The following is a 22,818-nucleotide window of genomic DNA, read 5'->3' as shown; positions in this document are numbered from 1 at the left end:
TGTTTCCTCACCTGTCACCTTGGCCGTGTGAAGGAGATCTGGCTTCACACTGCTCCGTACTCAGCTTTGGGCTCTCAGCTCCTCCAGGGCAGGCCCAGCCTGGACCGGCTCAGTGTCTTGGGGGCTTGACCAATGCAGCCCAGGGCTGGGTCAGCGCCACAGGCTGGTTGGCCCTTTCCTGCGGGGAGGGCACGGCAGGGACCAAGCAGGAGCCCACGTCGGGGTCTTGTATCTGGTGGCGCCTCCATCCTTCAGGACCAGGCCAGGAAAAAGCCGGGCCCTCCTGTAGAATGACCCTCGGAACAAGCCTGCCTCAGAGCCAGCCCATGCCGGGCCTCCTGCCGCCAAGCCCAACGGCCGCCGGGACTGCTGGGGAGTGCTGGGGGTTCTCTGGGTCCTGCGGGAGTGGGACTCTGGAGCGCCCACAGGCAGACCCTGGGGGCAAGCACTAGCGGTCAGGCGGCTGGTCGGAAGGGAAGAACCTCTGGGGCTGAGCGGGCAGGAAGGAGGGAGGTGGGAGATGGCCCCAGGGCGCCGTGTCTGCAACCGGGGCGCTGGGAGGCGCAGTGCGGGAGACTCTGCAGCGCGGTCTCTCACCTGAGCTCCGGGGTGCGGGGGCGGGGCGGGCCGGGGCGGGCCGGGCCTTCCCTCCGGTGGGCGTGGCAGCCGTGGACCCGGGCGCTCCACGCCCCGCCCCGGGCGCCTACCCCGCGGCCCCAGGACCTCGGCTTCCCGGCTCCCCGCCGCCCCGCTGTGAACGCCCGGTACTTCCGCGCCGCCCATGGCCCGGAAGGTGCTGTCGCTGCTGCCGCCGCTGCTGCTGGCTGCGACCGGCCTCCTCGGCCTCCTGCTGCTGTGCGTCCCCACCCGCGACGTCCGGGAGCCGCCCGCCCTCAAGGTGCACGCTCGAGCGCCCGGGGATCCGGAGCTGCGGGCTCAGGCCGGGGCGCCGGGCGGGAGAGGCTCGGATCGGAGCAGGGCCAGGCTGCCCCAGCGTGGCGGCCCTGGCCCCGCGCGTTCAGCTCCCGGCCGGGTGGGATGGGGTCCCGGGTCCCCCTGCCGCTCTCGGGGCCCCGGTCCCCAGCGCTGCGGCGGCGCTTCTGGGGGACGTGGTGCTGGAGGCCGAAGTCTGAGGAACTCCCGGCTCGCCGCGCCCGCTGCGGAGCCTGTCAGGGCGCGGCCGCCAAGGCGCGTCTCTCCGCTCCCTGGGGCGCCCCAGACCGCCGCCCCCGACTCGCGCGCCCAGCCGGGTTCAGCCTCCAAAGAGGCCTCGGCTCGGGGTTTTCCCAGATGGGGTGCGACAGACCCAGGGACACCCCACCACCACCACCACCTCTCTGGTGGCTCCGACAGTGCAGGGGCAGCCCTGGCTGGTCCTAAAGGGATCCGGGTCGGCTGGGCCCAATTCTCCACTCACCCCCAAACCCATCCCCGCCAGACTGGGCGTCCTGGAGCCCGAGTTCCCTTAACTCTCTATTGCGCTGGCGGGTGGCTTGCTTTGTGGGGTGCTCCAACTAGGAGCTCAGGATGGAGGTCGCAGGGGTGGGCACTGTGTAGCCAAGGGTGACTACCGGGTGGGGTGGGGTGGCTGAGCTGGCCTGCTGCTGCTGGACTTCCTTGCTTCCGGGAGACAACTGGAGGTGTCTCTCTCTGGCGCTCAGGGTGCCATGCTCTCCAGCCCAGCCCCCCCTGTTGGAATCCACAACTTGGGAGGCAGGCACTAGAACGTGGCTCTTGCAAGCTGGGTGCTGGACTCGCCCAACCTGCAAGGAAGACCCACGCAGTGACCTTCAGCTCTTTGGGATTGAGCTCTCTCTGGCCCTGCCTTTGACGCCCAGGGAGAGGGCACCCTGACAATCAGAGGCCCATGCTCAGCCTCAGTCCAGCCTTCCCCAGGGGTCCCTGCTTCCACATCCTCAGGCTGGGCTGAAGTCAAAGAGATGGGGACAGAGGAGGAAGGAAGAGTAGGCTGGAGGGGATGTCTTCCTGCAGCTGGCTTCTCTCTTCCAGCCTGAGGACCCCATGCCCCCAGAGGCAAGGTTCCAAGGGCGGTCCCTCAGTTCGCCCTTGCTAGGAAGGCTCCTGCCGTTGGAGGGTAGGAGGCACATGGCCATCTACCTCTGCTCGCATTCTCCCCCTGGCTTTCTCTGAGGCTCAGAACTTCATTCTGAAACTTCCAACCTCGACGTAGGGTGGAGCAAGGGTGGGTGGTGGAGATCTGGGAGAGCCAAAGGGCATGGCCTTCAGGGCCCCACCCCACTCCCGAGGCTGACCTCCACCCCACCCCTAGTATGGCATCGTCCTGGATGCTGGCTCTTCCCACACATCCATGTTCATCTACAAGTGGCCGGCGGACAAGGAGAATGACACGGGCATCGTGGGTCAGCACAGCTCCTGTGATGTACACGGTAAGGGTCCCCCAAACACCAGGCAGCCCCTGGCCTGGATGCCCACGTGCTGCAGGGTGTCAAGAACCCTCTCTGGCCTTGGCCTTTGCAGAGCCGAACCATCAGGCCTCCCTGCTTGATGCCAGGTGGGGCCCATTCCAGGCAGGGGCTGCAGGAGCCCCCAAAAGGGAGGCTGAGACCCTGGGCCTTGGAGGGGCTGTGGATAGTTCCCAGAAAGGAAGCCCCAAGTAACAGCTGGAAGGTTTGGGCCTTGCTTGGCCCAAGACTGGCCTCTGTGTCCCAGGTGGAATAGGAGGGGCTCTGAGGAGCTGGTGGGCACACCCACACAGGCCCCTGGGGAGGTTAGGTTGGGCTGACAATGCCCAGTGCTTTGTCCTGGCACCTGTGTGCACATCCACTGAGCAGGTGGCAGCTCAGAGACTGTGGGTGGCACACGGGCAGGCACCTTTGTCTCCAAACACAGAGCGTCTCTGAGGACTTAAGTTGGGAAGGTTATGTCTAAGCTGCCCCCTGGTTTGGGAGCATGAGCCCTTGCCTGCCTGCTGGCCTGTGGCCCACCTGGGGGCTGCCCATCAGGCTTAAGCTCGTCCTGCTGTCTCCCTCTAGGCGGGGGCATCTCTAGCTATGCGGACAACCCTCCTGGGGCTGGCCAGAGTCTTGTTGAATGCCTGGACCAGGCGCTTCAGGATGTGCCCAAGGAGAGACACTCAGGCACACCCCTCTACCTGGGAGCCACGGCTGGTATGCGCCTACTGAAGTGAGTGTCCATCCCCTGCCTCCTGTCCCCAGGGCCCCATGACAGCTTCCTGCGTGGGGTGGTCCCCTCATGGGATGGGTCCCGCACACCCCCAGCAGCCACCCTGGGCTGGGACCCCCTCGGCTGGCTGGGCAGATACCAGGGGGTTACCCTTCAGAGTCCTCCTGGTGTCACAGCCTGACTAGTCCAGAGGCTTCAGCCAACGTGCTCGCGGCCGTGACGCAGACGCTGACCCAGTACCCCTTTGACTTCCGTGGTGCCCGCATCCTCTCGGGCCAGGATGAGGGGGTGTTTGGCTGGGTGACTGCCAACTACCTGCTGGAGAACTTCATCAAGGTGGGCCTGGTGGCCAGTCCCACGAGCCAGGGGGTGTGGCACCCACCCATTGGCTGACCCCAACCTCTGCTTCCCACAGTATGGCTGGGTGGGCCGGTGGTTCCGGCCAAGGAAGGGGACGCTGGGGGCTATGGACCTGGGAGGAGCCTCCACACAGATCACCTTCGAGACAGCCAGCCCCATTGAGGATCCAACCAGCGAGGTCCAGCTGCGGCTCTACGGCCAGCTCTACCGCGTCTACACCCACAGCTTCCTCTGCTATGGCCGCGACCAGGTGCTCCGGAGGCTGCTGGCCAGTGCGCTCCAGGTACCCCTGCACACTGTGTTCTCCCGGAGCTGGGGCCGAGGGCCAGAGCGGAGCCTGAACTGCAGCCATGCTGTGGGGGCTTCTCTAGGTGGCGGGAAGCAAAGCTGGGCTTCCATCAGCTGGCGGGACAAGTGGGCAGGGTTCTGGCACGGGCAAAGGCCCTGGGGTGAGCCTGGTGAGTGCCCGGCTGGGGAGAAAGGAGGGCCAGGGCGGATCTCAGAGGGGCAGAGTGCGTGGCAGAGGAGGTTAGGTTTTGGTCCAGCAAGCAATGGGGAGCCAAGGACTGCTCCTAAGCTCAGAAGAGATGTTAACAAAGTGGGAGATTCATCAGGCTGGTCCTCTGGGGAAGTCCCACTTGGCCCTCAGGTTGGGGTGGTGGGCCGCGCTCTGGAGTGGGGGTAGTACCACACACACCGTTGTCATTTCCCCAGGCCCATGGCTTCCACCCCTGCTGGCCGAGGGGCTATTCCACTCACGTGCTGCTCCGGGACGTGTACGAGTCACCATGCACTGCGGCCCAGCGGCCCCAGACCTTCAACAGCAGCGCCAGGATCAGCCTGTCAGGGAGAAGCGACCCTGCCCTGTGCCGTGGCCTCATCTCCCAGCTCTTTAACTTCTCCTCCTGCCGCTTCTCTAGATGCTCCTTCAACGGCATCTTCCAGCCCCCTGTGGCTGGGAACTTTATCGTGAGTCTGGGGGTGGCTGTGGGGGGGCCAGTGCCCTGAAGGGCCTGGGTCCCGATCAGTGTGTGACTGTGACCCCCTCGCAGGCCTTCTCCGCTTTCTTCTACACAGTGGATTTCCTGAGGACTGTGATGAGGCTGCCGGTGGCAACCCTGCAGCAGCTCGAGGCAGCTGTGGTCACCGTCTGCAACCAGACATGGAGTGAGGTGAGGCCAGCTCCTCGCTCCTCCAGGGCTGCACAGGGGCTCCACCAGCCAGTGTCGTGCCTCCCAGTCATTTGTTTGCTCTACAAGTAGAGGGAGCCCCAGGCCTCTCAGAGTGCCCACTGCAGTGGGGGAAATGCTGCTGATCAGACTTGAAACATGACCAGGATACTGCAGGGAGGCCAGGAGCCAGATGAGATGGGGTTGCAGAAGCCTCCCTGAGGCCTGACCCTAGAACCGAGATCTGGAGGGCAGAGGGAATAGGCAGTGCAAAGGCCCTGTGGCAGCAGGTAGCATGGAGTGGGCAGGGCAGGGGAGAACAGCCAACCAGGGGAGAAGTAGAAGGACACCAGGGAGACTTAACAGGTAGAACTGGCAGGGTTTAGGGGTGGGTGAGTGAGGAATTGAAAACAGCTCCCAGGTTTCTGGCTTCTGCCACTGAGCCACAGTGGTCCCAGGTGAAGTAAGATGGAGGGGTTTGAGCACCTGGAGGATAAGGAGACTCTAGGAGAAAACACTCAAGTGTCAGGTGGTGACGGAGGCCCCCTCCTGGCCTCTCTGTGTCTAGTCTCAGGCAGACTTGGACATGGTGGGAAGTGGGGGGCAGGGGGCAAGCCCAGGGGCTGGGGCTCAAGCCTGGAGCTTCTCCTGTTCCCCTGACCATGTGCCAAAGCTGCTGCAGCCCTCTTCTCCCTGCGTGGCCACCCTGGAGGTCTACCTCCCAGGCACAGGTGCTTGCTGCCATCCAGAAGTCACACTGTTCTTTCCCAAGGGGACAGCCTTGTCTGGGGGTGGCCCCCTCAGCCTCGTTCTTTCTGGGGCCTGCAATGGGGTCTCCCGCCCTGGTGGGGCAGAGACCTCCCGGTGGTTGCCGGCCCAACAGTCTCCCACCTGCATCCCAGCTGCTGGCTCGAGCGCCCGGGGAGAGGGCCCGCCTGCCGGACTACTGTGCCGGAGCCATGTTTGTGCAGCAGCTGCTGAGCCGAGGCTACCGCTTCGACGAGCGCACCTTCGGAGGCGTGACCTTCCAGAAGAAGGTGGGAGCCGGCGAGCAGGTGGGCGGGGGGCGGGGCCTGCGCGCGGGGGCGGGGCCGGGCGCAGGGGGCGGGACCCGGCGCGGGGCGCGGCCTCCCGAGCTGCGCAGAGACTGAGACCGCGCCTCTCTCCCGCAGGCCGGGGACACTGCGGTCGGTTGGGCGCTTGGCTACATGCTGAACCTGACTAACCTGATCCCCGCCGACCCGCCCGGGCTGCGCAAGGGGACAGACTTCAGCTCCTGGGTCGTCCTCCTCCTGCTTTTCGCTGCCATGCTCCTGGCCGCGTTCGTCCTTCTGCTGCGCCAGGCGCGCTCTGCTAAGTCGCCAAGTGTCATCTAAGGGCAGGCTGGGGGCAACTGCCCCAGCCCCCAACGCCCCCCATCCCCAGATCACCCCGTCCCTCACCCCACCCCACCTGCAACATCTCTGTGCCTAATGCAGCCTGGGAGCACGACTTTAGAGCCCACGCCCACAGGGGGTTAGGATGGGTGACTACTGTCACCTCCTGCCCACTCCAGCCTTGGCTTCCCCTCAAGGCCTCGTGCTCCTACTCCTCTTTCTGGGGGTGAGGGATTCAGACATCCCTCAGCCCTCAACCTGTGACTACAGGGTTGGGTGTTAGGGGAGTGGAGACTTTATTCTGATAATCAGGGTCCTCAGGGTGCCCCCCACCTCCAGTCTTTGGTATTAGGGGGAGTCAGAGCCCCCAGGCTGGGAATCAGCCCAGTGCCTATTTGTAAAACTTTTGTAATAAAAAGTTTTTCATAGAGCAATGGAGAGAATGTTCGTGGGGTGGGGCCTCTCTGCTGTTACCTGCCCTCCCTCCCTACAGCTGTGCTGACCACACAGGGCCCCTTCTGGTCCCAAGGGTGGGCCTGGGCTGTTTCCACTTCCTCTCCAGGCCCATACCTGGGGTGGTGCCGACTCCAGTCCCTTGCCCCACCACTGCGGCCTGGAGTAGCTGCCAGCTGGCTGGCACAGAGAGAGTCCCTGAGTCCCCTGAGTTCTCTGGAGCACGGGCAGGTCTGCATCAGGGACCTGGGCCAGACTGGAGGCTGGGCCTGGGCTAGAGTTGGCCTGGGGTGGAGGTGGCAGACAGGGGAGTTAATGGGCAAGGCGAGTGCCTAGGATGCAGACAGTGCCCAAGACACTGGGGAAGAGGGCAAACCCTCAACCAGAGGTGGGGGGTGATGTTGAGATCAGAGTATCATTGCTCAGAGGGATGAACCCTGCAAAGGGCATGGCTCTAGAGCCAAGCTGCACAATCACACCAGACAGCGCTCACCTCCTGCCTGGCTGCTGTTTTCTGCTTCCCCAAGAGACATCAGCCAGCCCCCATCTGCTGTTTCTGCCCCCGCCCCTCGCCCTAAGCTCTGTTTTCTCCAGCGTGGGAAAGCGTGGTCTTGGCTGCATCTCCCCACCACCACCCCTTTCTGGGAAGTGAGCTCAGACACTATTTCTGTCTGGTCAGTGCCTTGTGGGAGAGGATGGCAGTCTTAGTTTTGCTCATCACCGCCCCCCCCCACCCCACAGAGACACACACACACACACACACACACACACACTTATGCCGGCTTCTGAGTCATTTCACAAATCTGAGGGCAGCCAGCCCCATCTTTGGAGTTCTGAGACACAAAGGGCTGAGAGCAAGCAGAGGGCTATGGGGGCCCGCACTTCTCTCAATGACGTGAGCCTGGGAGGCTTCTAGGTGGGTGTGCTCTCAGGAGGCAGCAGGTCGGGCGGAAGGAGGTTCATCCCAGTGCTTGCTGTAGTGGGGCACTCCAGAGCTAAAAGGCTATCATCTGGGCACCGTGGACAGCTCCCAGCTGGCTGTCAGCAGCAGCTCCGGGTCACTCTTGCCCCCTGGTGGCCTCGCTGACAGCGGCCGCCCCACTCCAACTGTACTGGCCAACGGCTCTGGCCTAGTTCTGTGCGTGTTGTTTGCTTTTCCCGGGTGTCTCTGAGTGCCCGGTGGGTCTTGGGCACACTTGTGCATCCCTGTGCGCCTGTCCATCTGTATGCGCCGGTGTCCCTCTGTTCCTGGGAGAATGCGCCTCCAGGCCCAGGCCGGTCCTCTGCTCCAGGGGTGGGAGGGTAGCAGCCCGAGACACAAGGGGCCCGAGGGAAGCGTACCCCGGCGAAGCCCATTCCCAGCGCATCCCTAGCCTAGAGAAGGCCCCCGACTGCAGAGGCCGCAGAGGCTGAAGCACCCGGAGGCCTGAGTAGGTGGGTTGAGGAGATCTGAACTGGAGGGGGGGAGGGGGCGCAGCCTGACGACGCCGTCCCGCCCCCGCAGGTGGAGCGCGCAGGCGCACTCCGGGCACGCGCGCCTCTAGCCGCCTCGCCTCCATCCCGGATCCTTTGCCGCAGCGTCAGCTCCACAGCCGCCTCTTTTCCTCCTCCTCCGCCTCCTCGGCCTCCGCCTCCTCTTCCTCCTCCGCCCCCTCCTCCGCCGCCGCCGCCGCCTCCCTCGCCTCCCCCGACGCGGCGCCCAGAGCCCGCGCAGAGCCCCGGGCGGCGCGGTGCCATGCTGCCCCGGCGGCGGCGCTGAAGGATGGCGACGCCTGTCCCTCCGCCCTCCCCGCGGCACCTGCGGCTGCTGCGGCTGCTGCTTTCCGGCCTCGTCCTCGGCGCGGCCTTCCGCGGTGCGGCCGCCGGCCGCCCGGGTGAGCGAGCGGCTAGGCGCGCGCCGCGGGGCGCCCCGGAAACGGGGGTCGCCGAGCGGGGATCGGGCCGCGCGGCGCCGCCGGCACCCTCCCCGCCGCCGCCCTCGCCCGGGCCTCGGAGGCCCTGCAGGTCCCTTAGGCCCAGCCCGCGAGCCACCGCGCTGGCTCCGCCTCGCCCGGGTTGGGTAAACAGGCCCGGCGGGGAGGGCGCGGCGCGGGACCGCCGAAAGGATCCTCTGGATGGGGCTTCTCTCGGGTTCTTGGCGGCAAGCCTGAAGTTCATTCGCTTCTTGTCTTTGTCTGGGTCCTTGAGCCTGTGTGAATCAGTGTCTCAGGAGGGCTGGAGGCCTGGAGTCCGTCCCATGGGCGTTTCTGTGTGTGCGCGTCTCTGGAGCTGCGGATGCGGGCCTGGCCCTGGGCGCCTGCCGGCCTTACCGCCGTGTCTGTCCTGGAGTCGGAGTCATAGTGCTGGTCTGCCTGTCCCGGTGCCTTGGGTCCCTTGCTTTGCTGCCATGGTGTTGTCTGAAGTTTCCGTGGGCGGTTGACAGCTTGTCCCAGGCTTAGGGTCTTGTTCTGGAATCAGAGGACGCACCTCCAGCCTCATTGCTTCATCCCTCACCCTCGCCCTGGAGGGACCCTCTATTCTGTCTTCTATGCTGGGGTTTGGGGGGTACCCGCCAGGGTGGCCTCAGGCAGAGAGGGATGAGCCCAGGGTCCTGGCAGACTCTCCCTGCTTCAGATGGGCACTGAGAATCAAAGGTCTGCAGGAGCCCAGAATCCAAAACGCGTCTGGCCCCGGAGGCTGCACTGGGAGACTCTGTGCCCATACCTTCAATCATGTCTCCTGGCATCCCTGTAGAAGAGGAGCTATTCTTAGCCCATTTTACAGATGAGTAAACTGAGGCACAGAGAAGATAAGTGACCAGTATGTGGTGCCGCTCGGATGCTAACCTAGGCGGTGGTGTGTGTGTGTGGCCTCAAGAGACCCGAGCAGGGCCAGCCTCCTCCTGGGCATAGCACCCCTGGACAGGGGCCTAGAATGACTAGGGGAGGCTCCTGAGGAAGCCTGAGGGCCAGAGCATGGCTGGAGGCTGCCTGCTGATGGCCTGGCTCCCAGGCATGCAGGGTGGGGCCTCCCGAGGAAATGGACTGCAGTCCCTGTGCTGAGCTTCTGGGGTAGGTAGGTGCCACCCCAGCTGCTCATCAGCTGTGTACTTGCCCAGATGCTGGGCAGCGTGCCAGTCACTCTCCAGCTGCCATTGTTCCCGAGACCTCCTCCTGCACGCTGAGGCTGGAGTGGGGGCCTTCCCAGGACTAAACAAGCAGCCATGTGCTCCTGGGTTGGGGGACTCGGAGTAGAGGGAGACCCCTGGAACCCAGAACCCAGAGTCAGCTTTGGGCATCAGTTTCCTACCCTTGGCCTGGCGCGCTCTGGGTTCTTGGCACCAGGGGCCGGGACTGCCTGGTTCCCCAAGGGCCCAGCTGGTGGGTGACGTCCAGATGGACCTGCTGGCACAGGCTCAAAGTTTAACTAGCCCAAGCCCCAGGCCCAGCTCACTGACCCAGGTTGTGCAGGAGGGGGAGTCCCGGGTATGGGAGCCTCTGCCCACCTCCCTGCCTGCTGTCGGAGCTGATGGAACTTCCTCAAAGAGATGCCTACCGCCAGGAGGCTGAGTATCAGGTTACCAAGGAAACCAAGCCAGCCTGGTCAAGGTCTGAAGAAGGACAGAGCCAGCATTCCCTGATGCCCCATGTCATCCTGCAGTGGGAGCTGGGCTGAGAAGAGTGGTCCTGGTCCTCCAGAGACACCCCCATCCCAACCTCCCCAAACAGGATTGACAGTTCTGCTGGGTATCCCACTGGCTCTGCTGTCCCTGACTAGGGCCAGTGTCCGAGGCCTTGAGATACTCCCTAGCCTCAAGGCAGTTCACCTTCTGCATCCAGAGAGGAAGCCAAGGTGGGGACGGCCAGTGCAAGGCCATGTGTACAGGACACTGTAGTCTGGGCCCCAAATTAGGACCTGGGCCTGGCCTGTAGTCTCAGGCACTCCCCAGTCCTGGCAGTGGTGTCTGCAGGAATGACCCCAGCCCAGTTTCTGTTTCCAAAGCAAGTGAGACTGGCCCACTCCATCCCAGCTTTCCCCCACCCCAGCAGCTCCGCTGTGCCCTATGGACAAGCTGGAGGTTAGACGTGGAGGGGACTGTTGGGCACCTGTTCTGTGCCATCTTCCAGCATGGCTCCCTGGGGCTGTAGGACGTCATGATGAGGTATTTGCGTACAGCTCTGAAATGGGAGGCGACCCTGTTATGCAGGGAGAGGAGAGAATCCTTTGCTGCCTCTGAGCCAGAGAGATCTGGGCCCCACCCTCTGGGGCTCCCAGTCTGGTCAGAGGGTATGGAGCTGGCTCCGGGACACGTTGAGACCGGAGGCGGGACTGGAGGGCTGTGTGGCCCTGCCCTGGAGAGCCCAGTGCTGTCTGGACAGTAAGGGACAGTTTCTGTGCAGAAAGCTGGCTCAGGCCTGGAAAGTGGACTCTGGGGAGTGGGTGGGGCAGGAGGAGTTCCGATATGTGTTAGGACTGTTTGTCTTCCTGGTTCTGATCCCTGGCATTTGGGAGGAAAGGCCTGCCCAGAACAATGGCCGGAGCCAGGCTCTTCCAGGTCTGTGGGGAGGGGTTGGGATGGCCAGGACAGTCCTGCTTCTGGGCAGGGGCTGAGTCAGGCAGGGGCTGAGTCAGGCAGGGCCGTGACCCTGCTCTGCCTCTGCTTCCTTCCCAGATGTCGCCACCTGTCCTGGGAGCCTGGACTGTGCCCTGAAGAGGCGGGCACGGTGCCCCCCGGGTGCGCACGTCTGTGGGCCCTGCCTTCAGCCCTTCCGGGAGGATCCGCAGGGGCTCTGTGTGCCCAGGAGACAGCGCCAGCCTCCGGGTACGGGAAAGCAGGCATCCTTCCTCCCTCCCCTACCTGATACATTCACCCCCATCCTCAGCTCCCAGGTCTCCTGAGCTTTGTGCGGTGCCAGGGACTCTCACGTCACCCTCCGAGCAGCCTGCTGATCCTTCCATGTGGCACTAGCCCAGAGCCGGGTGGTAGGCCGAGGCCTGGGCCACACAGCCCCTCCCAGGGTGAGAGGTATCCGGTGGGAAGTGCTGAGCTGACCCTGAGGGAGGCAGGGTCAGAGCTCCCAGGCCTGGGTCTCCACAGGGTTGGCCCCAAACCCCCTACTTTGCCCCCCCCACCCCGGGCCACCCCTGCTCTTTGCCCAGCGTTCCTCTCTCCACTGCTTGCTCGTCCTGTCTGCTTGATTGCACTGGTGGGGCCCTGCCCTCTGACCTGAGCCGAGTCTGTCGGGATGGTTCCAGCCAGAGGCTGAGTGACTTCAGGTGTGATGGGCATTACAAAGGGCTGCTGTGGGGGCCGAAGCATCCGGTGGGGAGGGAGGGCCCTCCTGGAGGAGGAGGCTCCTGCAGCGAGTTGGGTGGAGGCCTGCTGAAGAAGGCACATGCTCTGCTCCTTGGATGCTGAGCGAGGGTGTCTACTTGGAGCCTCTGTCTGAACCATGCAGCCCACGGCAGGGTCAGGGAGGCCCAGCCACCAGCCCTGCCCTGACAGCTGCTCTCCCTTCCTCCTGGTGACCTGGCAGAGGTGGGGGATAGAGAATGGGGCCTCTCCCCATTCCCTGAGGAGTCCTGCCCCTCCTGGCAGAGGAGGTGGTGGGCTGGGTGATATTTGGTTCCAGGGCTCTGCCCACCCTTCTGTGGGTCATGGGTGGGGTATGGGGCACCCCTGTCCTTCTCTTCCTGGCCTTTGCACATCCCCTGAGCACCCCTGCCCTCTGCCCACCTTCCTGGGAATGCTGCATCATTCAGTTGTCACCATGGCAACCGGGATGGCCAGGAGATGCAGGCAGGTACCTGGTGTTTTGGTGCCTGGGAGGGGCCTGCAGGAAGGAGGCCTGGGCCAGTGGCTGGCCCCTGGATGGGCTTCCCCCTTCTCCCTCTTGGAAAGCCACCCATAGCTGCTGTTGCCAGGAAAGGGCTGGGGGCCTCTCCACCTGATGGCCCCTTGCCCTCCCCAGGGGAGGGCTTGCCCCAGCCCAGACTGGAAGATGAGATTGACTTCCTGGCCCAGGAGCTAGCCCAGAAGGAGGCAGGGCACTCCAGGCTCATGGCCCCACCCCTCGGGCGACAGCAGCTCCTGGAGGCTGGTGAGACCCTGTCCCACCCCCTGCCCATCTCCCCGCTCCCCCCAGCCCCAGCCTGGTCTTGCTGTTCTGATTTGCCTTCTCTTGGCAGCTGCCACCCTGGGGCTCTCAGAGCATGGCCGGGGCCCCGACCTGGGCCTCTCCTCCACTCCGGGAGCCTCGTCGCCCACACCCCGCACCTCCCTGGGCTCCATGGTGTCATCTGGGTCGGTGCACATGTCCCCACTGGAGCCACGGCACGGTGATGGCCTCGCCCTCGGTAGGTCTGGGCAGTCAGGGAGGCAGGGTCCTGCCTAGAAGGCCACCCTCACCGTGTCCCCTCCCTGCAGCGCTGATCTTGGCGTTCTCCATGGTGGGCGTGGCCGCGCTGGCCATGGCGGCTCTCTGCTGGTGTAGGTGAGTGCCGGCCCGGGCTGGACTGAGGGCAGGCGGGCGGTGACCCTGCAGGCCTCAGGCTGCAGATCTCTCCACTCCCCACAGGCTGCAGAGGGACATCCGCCTGACCCAGAAGGCAGACTACACGGCCCCACAGGCACCGGGCTCCCCCGCAACGCCCAGAATCTCGGTGCGTGACCCCTGCCATGCTGCGCGCGCCCCCGCCCTGCTGCCACTGGGCCTGACTCTCCCTCCCGACTCCTTCAGCAGCCCGGGGACCAGCGGCTGGCTCACAGCGCGGAGATGTACCACTACCAGCACCAGAGGCAGCAGATGCGGTGCCTGGAGCGGTGAGAAGCCCCACCCAATCCGGCCCACACCCCAATCCCCGCCGGGGCCCCGCCCCCAGTCCCGGCCACGCCCACCCCAGGCCTGCTGCCTGCTATCCTGGGCCACTGGCACCTGGAGCGTGTGGGAGGACCCAGCCATCCTGTCCCTACCCAGGCATAAAGAGCCGCCCAAGGAGTTGGAGTCTGTCTCCTCCGACGAGGAGAACGAAGACGGCGACTTCACTGTATACGAGTGCCCAGGCCTGGCCCCGGTGAGTGCTGCGGGTGGGGGAGGGGGGGCCTAACCAGGTAGGGGCCCTCCGCTGCCCTGGACCCACCTAACGCCAGCGTTCACAGACGGGAGAGATGGAGGTTCGGAACCCACTGTTCGACCATGCCTCGCTGTCTGCACCCCCGCTGCAGTGACCCAAAGGCGGATACCCACCCTCTCACGGACATGCTGCCCACTGGTGGGGAGGGGCAGGGCCTGGCGTTTCCCATTAAAGAGACCCTCTTCTGACACTTGTGTGCTGGTGGCTGGGGGCTGGGTAGCTGGTAGCCCCTTGAAGGGGAGACTCCCCCTGCGGCCAGGGACCCTGTGTCCTCCTTGCTCCTGTGCCCTGGAGTCTGGACCCCCAATCAAGGGGTGGAGAACCCTAGAGACCAGGCATGGATTGGGAATCCCTGAGACAAGCCAACTGAAGTACATTTCCAGACTTTGCCTGGGTGTGCTGGAGACTGCCCTCCCCCTCAATTTGGGGCCCTGGTGGAAGGACCGTGGAGTGGGGGTCTCTGGCTTCCTCCCATACCCCCAGAGAGGGGGGAATCTCTGTCCCCTGATTGGGAAGACTCTGTCACCGTCCACTGGGAGAGAGGCTTTATTTTTGCACAGAGGCAGGACCACCCCCAAACTTCTCATCCAGGTCTCCCCCCACCAACACTTCCACCCCAGGGGAGGGGAGGAGTGCAGCGCAGGGCCAGGCCAGTTTGGAGTTGATGCTCCTGTTCCTCTCTCAAAGACCCCATCCTGGGTCTGATAGAAAGGGCTGGGAGCAGGCATCTGCAGACACCTGGCCATGGGCACCCACAGCCTTCATCCCTGCCCTGCGTCCACCTGGGCCAGAAGACAGGAAGGAACAGGCTGCAGGCCTTGGTTGTGGGTGTGTTATGGGGCCCACACAGGCTCCTGGGCCCTGCCAGAGTATGTCGGGGAAGGGATGTGCCAGGAGGGGGGGCCCAGGCTGCATACAAGCAAGTAGAATAGGGGTGCCAGGTGAGGGCAAAGAGGTGGCATGGGCCCTGAGTGCCAGGAGCTGGGTCTTGATCTGCCCCAACCCCCCACCAAGGAGCAAGGAGGCAGGGGGAGGGGGATCTTCAGCTGAAGGCCCAGAGTGGTGACCCAACTTGGTGGTCAGATTGCCAAGACTGGGCTGGGGAGAGGGATTTCCGGGGTCCAGGGAGTGGCAGGGCCTGATGCGGACAGGCTAAGAAGGTTAGACCTGTCTTTCCACCAAGGCTGTGGAGGAGGGATGGGTTGGGTTCAGAAGCCCCTTAGTGGTTCCTGGGGGTAGGGAGTCCAGAGATGGCTGGACCTCAGGCTCCTGGATGGACAGGGGTGGCCCTGAATGGGGAGGACAAAGCCATTTGGGACAAATGGGACCCTGAGGAGAGATGATGGGGGCAGACTTGGGGAAAGGGGTTGGGTCTGCTTAGAGCTCATGGCTTGTCCTAAAGCAGTACGTGTCTGTAGCTGAAGCCCACCCAGGCTGGAGAGTCCCCCCAGACCCCAACTGCCTGGCTGTGGCCTTAGGCTGGCCCTCAGCGGGGCGCCTCAGTTTCCCTTTGGTGCACTGGTGCGCCAGATGGAGGATGGTGAGCGCAGGGAGCTGGGAACCTGCGTGGGATGAGGGCAGGGTGATAGGGGCCGCATGTCCATCTTCATTTAATCTGTGTCATTAGGAGAGATGACCATGAAGAAAGCTGGGGTGTGGGGAGATTAAGGCCTTCCCCAAGGGCAGAGGCAGGCAGGCACCCAGGCCAATCTGTCGCTGGCCGGGCCCTGCAGATCCAGAGCCGGGGGTTCTCCTGGAGCTCTGGGGTCAGTCCCTGGGGTCATGGCACTTGTTTTTCCCAACTCCTGCTGGCCTGACTTGGGCAGCGCCGGGCGGGGTTGGGAGGGCCGGTGCCCCAGTTGACACCCACCTCCTTCTGGACGATGGCACCTGGGGCTTCAGGGGTGGGGGGCACCCAGCCCCAGAGTGCCGCCTTAGGGAGAGAGGGTCAGAGCCTAGCTGTCCACCTGTCGGCCCCAAGTGTTGGCCTGAGCAGAGAGTCCAGGCACTTGCCCAGAAGGCCCCCTGGTGGCTGTGATCCCAAGCAACCGGCTCCTGCAGGAGTGGGAGGGAAGGCAGCAGAGGGAGCCAGAGCACCCTTTATTCTCACCAAGAGGGTGAGGCGGGGATTCAGGGAGCCCCTGGGGGAAGGTGGGTGTACAGAGGCCAGCAGGTGGCCCAGGGAACCCCAGCTGAGGGGCAGCATGAGGGCAGTGACAGCAGGCGGCAGCCTTCAGCTTCCTCAGGGGCACCTAGAGGCCAGCCAGCCCCTCCATCCCTGCCTCCCTTCCTGCCCAGTCCACATCCCACCCAGGGAGAGCTCCCGGCCCTGCGGGAGCCTCCTCCGGGTGCCTGTGCCCCACACCTGGATCTGCCTCACCCCAGACACTATTCCACTCGGATACCAGCTCCTCTGTCGGGATGCCCTTAGGGGCGGGTTGTAGGCTGGGGATTTGGAATCCTGGACCAGCCCGGCCACCCAGGCTGGCAGGAGGGCTCGTCCGAACAGCAGTGGGCGGGCATCTCCTCCTGGGGTCTGCAGCTGGGGAGGTTTTCATTTCCTAGGCTCCTGGGGTGGGGTGGCCACCCCGCACAGTCTGTACCAAGCATGGTCTCACCCCCAGGGTCAATGATGAGCTGGTGGGGTGCTACCCTCTGTCACTGTGCTCGGGAGGACACCAGGCTGGGGGGCTTTCTAAGAAGCGGAGGCACAGATGTGCCATGAGGCCCCCCAGCAATGGCCTCCCTCTGGTGAGAACCAGGCAGGGGTTGGGGGCTGCAGAGGCCAGGCCTGTGGAAGTCTCCAGTGGGCTCAGGACTCGGGGCTCTGGGTGGTGTCCGGCCAGAGGGCAGGGGTGAAATCACCCAGGAAGGTGCTCACGGGCAGGGGACCTGGGGCAGGGCTGGGCACAGCAGCTCCCACCCAGGACAGCCCGCTGCCTCCCAGGGCCTGTGAAAGGAAGATGGGTTGTGGGAGTTCGGACAGAAGCAGGGGCTGGCTGGCTGAGCTCACCTGGAGTCAATGGACGTCATGAAAGCCAGGTGAGGAGCAGGGGGATCCAGCTATTCAGGGCCTTGTGCCAGGCACGTGGGCTGAGGGAGGATGCCAGACCCCTGCCCTTCCTTCCCTGCCCGAGTCCCGCGGGCCCTGTCTCTTTGCAGGGGCCCCTGAAAGGGGGATCCTCTTCCCTGGGGCTCTAGGGGGTGGGCAGCAGGGACCCTGGGACAGGCTGGGAACCCTCTGTCCGGGCATGGCCCTCAGACTGCGGCTTCTTCAATTGGCCCCACAGGGAGGCTGGCCCTGGAGCAGGTCCAGGAGTGGCGGCACGCTCCTGGTTCTGAGATGCTCGCAGGTTGTGAAGCTGGGGTTGAATGGTGCCCACTGGTGTCCCAGGAACCCTGAGGCCCAGGGCTGAGCTAGCAGGAGGAGGCCCCACTTTCCTTTTGACTCACCGTCTTCTTTTTCCTCTGAAAGCCTCTCGTTCTGACCCATTTCTGGGCCAAACCATGGAGGCCCATTTCCCGGGCAGCGGGTTCCCATGACAAGGGCCCCTGGCTGCCAACCCAAGTTGGCAGATTTGTGAGGGGCCCTGGGGAGCAGCAAACCCAGAGCAAGGGGTGGGGGGGGCTCGTTCAGGTCCACCCAGGAAGGGAGCAGGCTGTGGGTGTGGGTGAGGCCTGGCACTGCAAACAGGAAGGGCAGGGGCTCTGGCGGCCAGGAACCTGGTCGCTGGCGGGCAGCGGCAGGATAGGCTCCTTCCGCCTGCCCCCACTGCCCGCAGGGTGCCCGCCGCAGGGAGGAAAGGTGGGCTCCTCGGGGCGATGCCAAAGGCCCAGGCTGCTGCAGCCATCTCCACGCGTGCTGGGGGCTGGGAGGGCAGGGCTGGCTCTGCTGCACATTCAGGTCGGGGCCTGGTGCTGGCCGGCGGGGGGCCAGGCCCGGCTGCCACACCCACACCTTGGGTCCACCAGCTGGTTTCCGACAGATCCCACGGCCCCACTCCCCTCCTCAAGGTTGCGCAAAACCTAGCCGCAGCTCAGCTCTCAGCTCGGGGGTTATGCAGGGGCTGGGGAGCCTCAAAGGGGCCACATCCCACCCCCACCTGCTCCCAGCCAGATGTGCCTCTATCTGCGACCAGCTCCCCGGCTCCTGCCCTCAAGGCTGTCTGTCCTTACTTGGGGGCAGGAGCTGGAGGAGGCCAGCAGCCCTGGAGCCCAAGAGTGGAGCAGGACAGGGCCTGTAGGGTGACGGAGACCCTGGGGTGGCCTGGGCGGCAGACCTGGCCAACCGTTCCTGGCTGTTTCCCTGACGCCCAGCCCTCAGCCTCCAAGAAGCCGACTGGCCTGAGGCCTCTGGGACACCAGCACGAGGGCTGGGCCTCGCCCTGCCATGTCCGGCTGGGGTGAAGCCGATGGATGCCGGCCGGAGCTCAGGGCTGTCAGATTGTACTGACTTGCCACATGTCCAACTCAGAGGAACCAGAGTGAAAGGGGAAGGAACTGGACCTCCAAGTCTGGGCCCCCGGGGCTGACTGGAGGGTGGGGGAGGAGAAGGCCTCTGGGCTTTAGCCTTCCTTTTCCTGGAGAAGGTACCAGCCTCTTGCCCGCCCACATCAGGGACACAACGACTCCTTCCCTTTCCAGCCTGGAAAGCCCCCTCCCTGCCCCCACCCCCAGCCTGGGCTGTGGGCCCTGGAAGAAGAGTCTGGAGCCCCCAAGTTCCTGCAGCTCTTCGGAGCCTGGCCGGGACCCAGGCCCACCCCCAGCCTGGGGCTTCTGCAGACGTGTGTCCTCGGGTAGGGGAGGTAGAGCAACGCCGCGGCTTGTCCGAGGCCAGGCCCAGCCTGGCGTCCGCCCACTGTGGGCACGTGCTGCGGCCTTGTGTGCGCAGGCACCCCTAGGACCCCGCGACAGAACCGCTCTCTGGGAACCTGGGTTCCGGGACAAGGTGCCGAGAGGCGCAGGGGTGGGGGGAGGAGGCCCGACGAGAAGCAGCGGGAGAAACCTCAGGCTCCCGGCAAAGAGCTGAACACAGCACATCTGCGGCCAGAGGGTCTGGGAGCCCGTGGCAGAGCTAAGCGGGCGGTGCGCAGGGGAAGTGGGTGATGACACCGCGTGGGGGGAGGTGGTGCTGGCCTGGGCTCGGGTAGCTTCTTTTGGAGCACCTGGGCCTGGGTGGCGGGCGGCGGCTGGGTCCTCCATGTCTGGGTCACCCTTCTGGGGAGGGGTCCTCTCCACTCAGGATGGCTTCCCCTTCCCCGGGGCTGAGCGGGCCCTCTCCTCCTGCCTCCCGCCATCGCCAGGCCTTTCCAGGGACCCGCAGGGGTAGGGGAAATGGTGCTGAACCCCGGCTGGGCGCCCCTCCTGCCCCCGCCACCCTCAGCAGACAGGACTAGAGGGGGAGGCAGGATGAGGAAGGCAGTTGATGCCAAAGGTCCTCACCTCCAGGGCGGGGCAGGGCGGGGCAGGAAGGCACCCCGGTTTCCCTCGCCCGTCCTGGGCAGATGAAAGGAGGGCGTTTCCAGGTAGGGCGAGTGCAGGAGCAGAGCTGTGATTTTAGGGCATCCCCGCGCAGAGGCGGCTGTGATTTGAAAACCTTGGCCTCCTGGGTGACTGATCTGGGAGCTGTCGATGCGTAATACCGGTGAGTGTCTGGTCTTTAGGGAGGCCTGGGCTGGGAGGATGGGGCCCGTGGGGAGCCCAGGGAGCGATCCTCTCTTCTGTGTCTTGTGCAGGGCTCAGCCCCGCTCGGAGCCTTCGGGGTGTGGGAGCCCTGGCCAGCGCAGCCCTTCTCGCAGCCCTGTGGCTGCTGTGGCTGCTCCAGTCCACCCCTGGGGCCGCTCCGGCGCCCCGGCCCACGCTCACCATCCTCATCTGGCACTGGCCCTTCGCCAAGCAGCCCCCAGAGCTGCCCAGCAACACCTGCACCAGCTACGGGGTGGCCCACTGCCGCCTGACCGCCGACCGCAGCCTGCTGGCCAGTGCCGACGCTGTGGTCTTCCACCACCGAGAGCTGCAGACCCGGCAGGCCCGCCTGCCCCTGGCTGATCGGCCCCCTGGGCAGCCCTGGGTGTGGGCCTCTATGGAATCACCCAGCCACACCCACGGCCTCGACCGCCTCCGTGGCATCTTCAACTGGGTGCTGAGCTACCGGCGAGACTCCGACATCTTCGTGCCCTACGGCCGCCTGGAGCCCCGTGAAGGGCCTGCACCCCCGCTGCCGGCCAAGAATGGGGTGGCCGCCTGGGTGGTCAGCAACTTCCAGGAGCGGCAGCGGCGTGTGCAGCTGTACCGGCAGCTGGCACCTCACATGCGGGTGGATGTGTTCGGCCGCGCCAATCGGCAGCCACTGTGCGCCGACTGCCTGCTGCCCACCGTGGCCCGCTACCTCTTCTACCTGTCCTTCGAGAACTCCCAGCACCGAGACTACATCACTGAGAAGTTCTGGCACAATGCGCTGGCAGCCGGCACCGTGCCTGTGGTGCTGGGGCCCTCAAGGGCCACCTATGAGGCTTTTGCCCCGCCTGACGCCTTTGTGCATGTGGACGACTTCAGCTCAGCCCGAGAGCTGGCCGCCTTCCTCACCGGCATGAACCAGAGCTACTATCGGCGCTACTTTGCCTGGCGAGACCGGCTTCAGTTGCGGCTGTTCCGCGACTGGAGGGAGCGCTTCTGCACCATCTGCGCCCGCTACCCACACCTGCCCCGCGGCCAGGTCTACCAGGACCTCAAGGGCTGGTTCCAGGCCTGAGCTCTGCCCGCTGGAGGAGGCACGGGTGGGTGGCTGGGTAGCTGGCAATGTGGGTGGAAGGCTGGGTGTTGAAATCAAACCACTGGCATCCGGGCTTCTCGGCAAACATCAGGCTAACTTGGAGGCTGGAGTCGGGAGCCAGGAAGCAAGGGTAATGGAGGAGCAGGCTAGTCTGGGCAGGCTGTGGGTAGGAGGGGGCCCATGGGCATCGGAGTCAGTGTTTAGGGGCAGGGAGGGAGGAATGGGGGTGCGTGTTGCTGAGGTTGACCAAACATGAGGGGCTGCTGGGGCCCTCCCTCTCCACCTTGCTCACATCGTGGGTGGGTCAAGGCTATCCTCAGACACAGAGCTGAGAGAGGCTGGGGGAAGGGCCCTCGGAGCTGGGGTCCCCATGTCTGGAATGTGCAGGCTGGAGCTTGGTGTGCAGACCTGTGTGGCCCACACCCAAGATGGCCAACCTGCTCGTAGGGGTTTTTGCAGCCGAAGTGCCCTTGGGGATAGGGCACCCATCAATAAAGAAACAAAGCACAAGAGCGGCATGTGTCGAGTCTGCCTCCCCCGGCCTCCCTGGCCACACGGGCCTCAGTCCTGCCCTGACCCTGCCCGCTCCACCCCAGGCCCCTGAGCTCCCGCTGCCTACTCATTCACCCCCATCAAATGGCACCGCAGCAGAGAACCTTCCCTGCCCCTGAAAGGCCAAAGTGGGTGGAAAGCAGTGGCTGAGGTCAGAAACCTGGTGGGGTGGTCAAAGGTGCCCATCTCGAAGGCCTTGGGGTTTCATTCTCATGCTGCAGGGGCGTCCGGGGTATGACAAGTTCTGGTTTCTGATGTGGGGTTCCCTCTGACAAGTGGCTGGTGGTTGCGTGGGCATCGAGGGGGCACCAAGGTTGCTCCCACAGCCAGGGGAGCCCTTAGGGGGCGCTGTGGGGCGGGGAGGAGAGGGAGGCTGGTGGTGAGCTTCTGGGTGGTGCTGACAGGGCCCCAACAACGGACTCGTCCCTGCCCCAGGTTGGGTGGGCGACAGTGGAGGCAGGAAGCTGCCCTCCCCTTGGCAGTGGCTTGTGGGAAAGGCCCACCAGTGACTTCCGGCCCGGGGACTTACTGGGGAGAAGGAAGTGTCCTTAGGCTTCGGGGTGGGGTGGATGGGGATTTTGCCCCACTCCTCCTCCCCGGCTGTCCCTCCTCCCACAGCAAAGGGCAGCTGGGAGCGGGTGGGGAGCTGCGGGTCCCCAGGTCTGCTATTCAGTTTAGGGTGAGCCCTTATTATGCCCCAGACACTGGACGTCACTCGGTGTGACCCTCCCACTCACAAGGGGGGAAACTGAGGCTGGGAGGAGCCATCAGAACCACCCATTAGGTGGGCGCTCCGGCAGGGGCTTGCCTGCCCTCTGCTAGCCACCTTGGGAATGGACCTTGCAACCCCCCAGCCTGGCTCAGACCGGACCTGGGTCTGTGCAGCCGCATTGCTCCAGCAGGCACCAAACTACCTCTGCGGAATTCACTGGACCCCAAACTCCTTGTGCAGAGGCGAGAATCCTCCTCGTATATAGGAAGAAACTGAGCCACTCACATCGGGGGTGGCGTCCTCAGTCTCCCCAGCACCCGGCCTCTCTGGCCTGCAGGAGGCAGTTCCCTGGGTCCTTTCCCTTCCTCCCTGTGCTGGGAAGCTGGAGCACCCACCAAGGCCAGCCAGGCCATCCTGCCACTTGGTCACCAAGTGGCATATTCACAAGGAACACAGGAAACTCTTCCAGGGGTTCACTTGCAGCTCTTCTCCCCCCACCAAGGGGTGCTGGTCAGTTTACACCCAGCTGAGCAGGAAAGTTGACTCTTCAAGCCTTGAGAGCAGTGCCCGCCCAGCACAGGTGGAATCTCCATCCAAGGGGAGCACTCCCTCCTCAAGTGTGAGTGGCCGCCCCCATCCAGCCCTGAAGTGGCCCTGGGGACTGGGACCTTGCTCTTAGGTCCAGATGAAAATCCCTGCCATCAGTGCTTCTGCAAGGAGGGCAGGAGAGGTGGTGACCTGGAAGGGGCCAAGCTTCCCCTCAGGGAGCCCTGGGGACCAGTGACCAACTTGAGGCGCCTCTGCGGGAGGATTTCAAGGGGGTGGAGTGCTGCACTCAGGCCCGGTGTTCCTGGGAGATAAGCGCCCTGGAAAGGGGGTGGGTCGGAGGTCTCGGTTTAGATGTGGGCTCTTGGGCACGTCACTTCAACGCCTAGTGACATGGGGGCGGCCACAAAGCCTCCCGTGGCAGAGTAGAGCTCCAGGAACGGCCCGGGCGGGACTGGCGCGGGTCAGGCGTGGCTGGGGGAGGCGAGCACCGCGCGGCCCCTTTAAGCGGAGGCGGCGCGGGCCGGGAGCGGGCAGGGGGCGGGTGCGAGCGGCTGTCGCCGCGGCCGCCGGGGCGGAGCCAGCTCCGAGCCGGTCCTG

At 64.7% G+C, this 22,818-nt stretch overlaps 3 protein-coding genes across 9 annotated transcripts; all 3 read left to right on the top strand.

Moving 5' to 3' along the window:
- The first annotated feature begins 228 nt into the window (after positions 1-228).
- ENTPD2 (ectonucleoside triphosphate diphosphohydrolase 2) lies at positions 229-6,513 on the top strand. Its single transcript, XM_032478962.1, has 9 exons — positions 229-898; positions 2,291-2,408; positions 3,015-3,165; positions 3,342-3,501; positions 3,581-3,808; positions 4,240-4,494; positions 4,578-4,697; positions 5,597-5,731; positions 5,867-6,513. Exons 1-9 carry the CDS (start codon positions 782-784, stop codon positions 6,068-6,070), a joined length of 1,488 nt encoding a protein of 495 aa, XP_032334853.1. The 5' UTR covers positions 229-781; the 3' UTR covers positions 6,071-6,513.
- A 1,540-nt stretch (positions 6,514-8,053) lies between these two features.
- On the top strand, positions 8,054-13,826 carry NPDC1 (neural proliferation, differentiation and control 1). Of its 4 annotated transcripts, none has more exons than XM_032478963.1 (9): positions 8,056-8,397; positions 11,175-11,324; positions 12,475-12,603; positions 12,692-12,859; positions 12,930-12,996; positions 13,081-13,165; positions 13,243-13,325; positions 13,480-13,576; positions 13,662-13,826. In XM_032478963.1, exons 1-9 carry the CDS (start codon positions 8,286-8,288, stop codon positions 13,728-13,730), a joined length of 960 nt encoding a protein of 319 aa, XP_032334854.1. In that variant the 5' UTR covers positions 8,056-8,285; the 3' UTR covers positions 13,731-13,826. The 4 variants fall into 4 exon arrangements, with proteins under 4 accessions (XP_032334857.1, XP_032334854.1, XP_032334855.1 ...); XM_032478964.1 differs by having other exon boundaries at positions 8,057-8,397; positions 13,246-13,325; XM_032478966.1 differs by lacking the exon at positions 12,475-12,603 and having other exon boundaries at positions 8,054-8,397.
- A 4,328-nt stretch (positions 13,827-18,154) lies between these two features.
- Positions 18,155-20,923, top strand: FUT7 (fucosyltransferase 7). 4 transcript variants are annotated; one of them, XM_032478961.1, is made up of 3 exons: positions 18,155-18,584; positions 19,197-19,280; positions 19,372-20,923. In XM_032478961.1, exons 2-3 carry the CDS (start codon positions 19,268-19,270, stop codon positions 20,385-20,387), a joined length of 1,029 nt encoding a protein of 342 aa, XP_032334852.1. In that variant the 5' UTR covers positions 18,155-18,584; positions 19,197-19,267; the 3' UTR covers positions 20,388-20,923. The 4 variants fall into 4 exon arrangements, with proteins under 4 accessions (XP_032334852.1, XP_006183525.2, XP_032334851.1 ...); XM_006183463.3 differs by lacking the exon at positions 18,155-18,584 and adding an exon at positions 18,592-18,721; XM_032478960.1 differs by lacking the exon at positions 18,155-18,584 and adding an exon at positions 18,619-18,734.
- Positions 20,924-22,818: the final 1,895 nt, after the last annotated feature.

This window comes from Camelus ferus, chromosome 4 (assembly GCF_009834535.1).
Source record: "Camelus ferus isolate YT-003-E chromosome 4, BCGSAC_Cfer_1.0, whole genome shotgun sequence".
Lineage (NCBI taxonomy): Eukaryota > Metazoa > Chordata > Mammalia > Artiodactyla > Camelidae > Camelus > Camelus ferus.
The sequence above is the reverse complement of the archived record's forward strand: the minus strand, read 5'-3'. Positions and strand labels throughout refer to the sequence as shown.